Source organism: Oncorhynchus keta, unplaced genomic scaffold (genome assembly GCF_023373465.1).
Source record: "Oncorhynchus keta strain PuntledgeMale-10-30-2019 unplaced genomic scaffold, Oket_V2 Un_contig_22063_pilon_pilon, whole genome shotgun sequence".
Taxonomy (NCBI): domain Eukaryota; kingdom Metazoa; phylum Chordata; class Actinopteri; order Salmoniformes; family Salmonidae; genus Oncorhynchus; species Oncorhynchus keta.
The window spans coordinates 627-2,446 of NW_026282736.1; the positions used below are offsets into that span (position 1 = coordinate 627).

At 42.1% G+C, this 1,820-nt stretch overlaps 1 protein-coding gene across 1 annotated transcript; it reads left to right on the forward strand.

Annotated features, from left to right (window-relative positions):
- Positions 1 to 1,354: 1,354 nt before the first annotated feature.
- On the forward strand, positions 1,355 to 1,814 carry LOC127921331 (ESF1 homolog). Its single transcript, XM_052505039.1, has 3 exons — positions 1,355 to 1,377; positions 1,422 to 1,566; positions 1,686 to 1,814. The coding sequence occupies exons 1-3, from the start codon at positions 1,355 to 1,357 to the stop codon at positions 1,812 to 1,814; spliced, it is 297 nt and encodes a 98-aa protein (XP_052360999.1).
- The last annotated feature ends 6 nt before the right edge of the window (positions 1,815 to 1,820 follow it).

Here is a 1,820-nt window from a genome sequence, read left to right on the forward strand (position 1 = left end):
GAAATAAGAAGAAGAGTACAAGAAAGTAATATATATATACAGGGTAAGTGCCAATACCATATTTACAATGTCCAGGGTAGATATAGATCCCTTTCTGTGTTTACAAACATTGAGGACGATGCGGCGCAAGTTGGTGGCAGAACAAGGGGGAGCTCTTATTGAACACCAGCAAAAGAAACTCTATTTACATATTTGCTTATGAGTGCATTTCACTACTTTTGGATTGTAATTGGATTTTATAAGTTTGTGCATGAAGGCGTCCCCCTTAATACAATGTTTGTGTCATCATCGCAAATCAACTGCATTATACTTTTTAAAAAAAAGACTTCAACTAGTAAAAATGGCTCTTTGACTGGGTGTTGCTACAGCCTATATCAATGAGCCTTAGCATTCTGCAAACAACTGCTGCATCCCAAATTGTTATTTTCCAAGATCACAACCAAATATATGCCATTTCTTAGTGAATGTTCATACAAGAATGAAAACATCATTGTAAGAGTATGAGAACCCCAAAAAGTAATTTTGTTAAGAATACGTAAATCTTAGCTTATGTTGAGTGGGAGCAGATGGCGATGGCTGCCGCGCGCATCTGTCCGTGACAATCAATGTGTCGTGTACTAGAAAAGGGTCTATGTATAGATATAAGGGACTAGGCATCAGGATATCATTAACAGAGTAGCAGAAGCAGCGTATATGATGATTGTATGTGAGTCAGTATGAAGGTGTGTGCGTGTTATGTTTGTGTGATCAAATAAAGTATGTGTGTTGGAGTGTGAGTATGTGTAGTCCTGTGAGTGTGCGTAGTCAGTACAAAAATGTATTAACATTGGGGCGATGAGTTGGATTGAAGACCTGCATTAAGATATAGCTCTAGAGAGATGATGATGATGGTTTTTCCTTTGAGCTGCTTGCTCAGTCCTAGCAAAGCTTCTGCTGCTGCAGCCAAGTGGGAGACTTTATACAGTTAATCTCGGGAAAGTATTCACAACCTTCCCCTTTTCCACATTTTGTTACGTTACAGCCTTTTTTTTCTTAAAATGGATTAAATAAAAATCCTCATCAATCTACATAAAATTCCCCATAATGACAAAATGAAAAACAGGTTTTCAGAAATTGTTGTGAATGTATAAAAAAACAAAACATAAACACCTTATTTTTTTATATACAGTACATGCTCATACATCTATGCATTGTTTTGAAGTTTGTTGCCGCCATCAATACATGCTGTTTTTACAGATGACGAAGAGGAAGATGACAAGGTGCCTCACATTGAGGGGGACGATGTGACCAGGCGGCCAGCATCTCAGACGGCAGTGAGGATGACGGCGATGATGAAGCAGATGTGGAGAGTGACATGGAGAGCGGCTCCGAGGACGAGTCCGGTTCAGAGTTAGACGAGGACAGTGACGGCAGCGGGCCAGATCTGGCCAGGGGGAAAAGGGCAATGTGGAGACCAGCTCGGACGAGGACGACGATGATGACTTGGAGGCCATTTTGAAACGCGAGGAGGAGGAGATCCAGCACGACTGGGGCGAGCTGTGCAAGGACGCGCCGCGGAGCGAGGAGGTGAGTTCTAAGGCTGTGTCTCATTTGTCCAGAGGGACTTCTTCTACTCATTTCCTTTCATCATCTAAAATGGCATAAGAAATTGCATGTTCCAATGTTGTCGTTTTTTTCTACAACAGGTAACCCAAAGGCTTGCCGTGTGTAACATGGATTGGGACCGGATGAAAGCCAAGGACCTGCTGGCTCTGTTTAACTCCTTCAAGCCTAAAGGAGGGGTTGTGCTCTCTGTGAAGGCAAGGCTCCATTAATTTGTC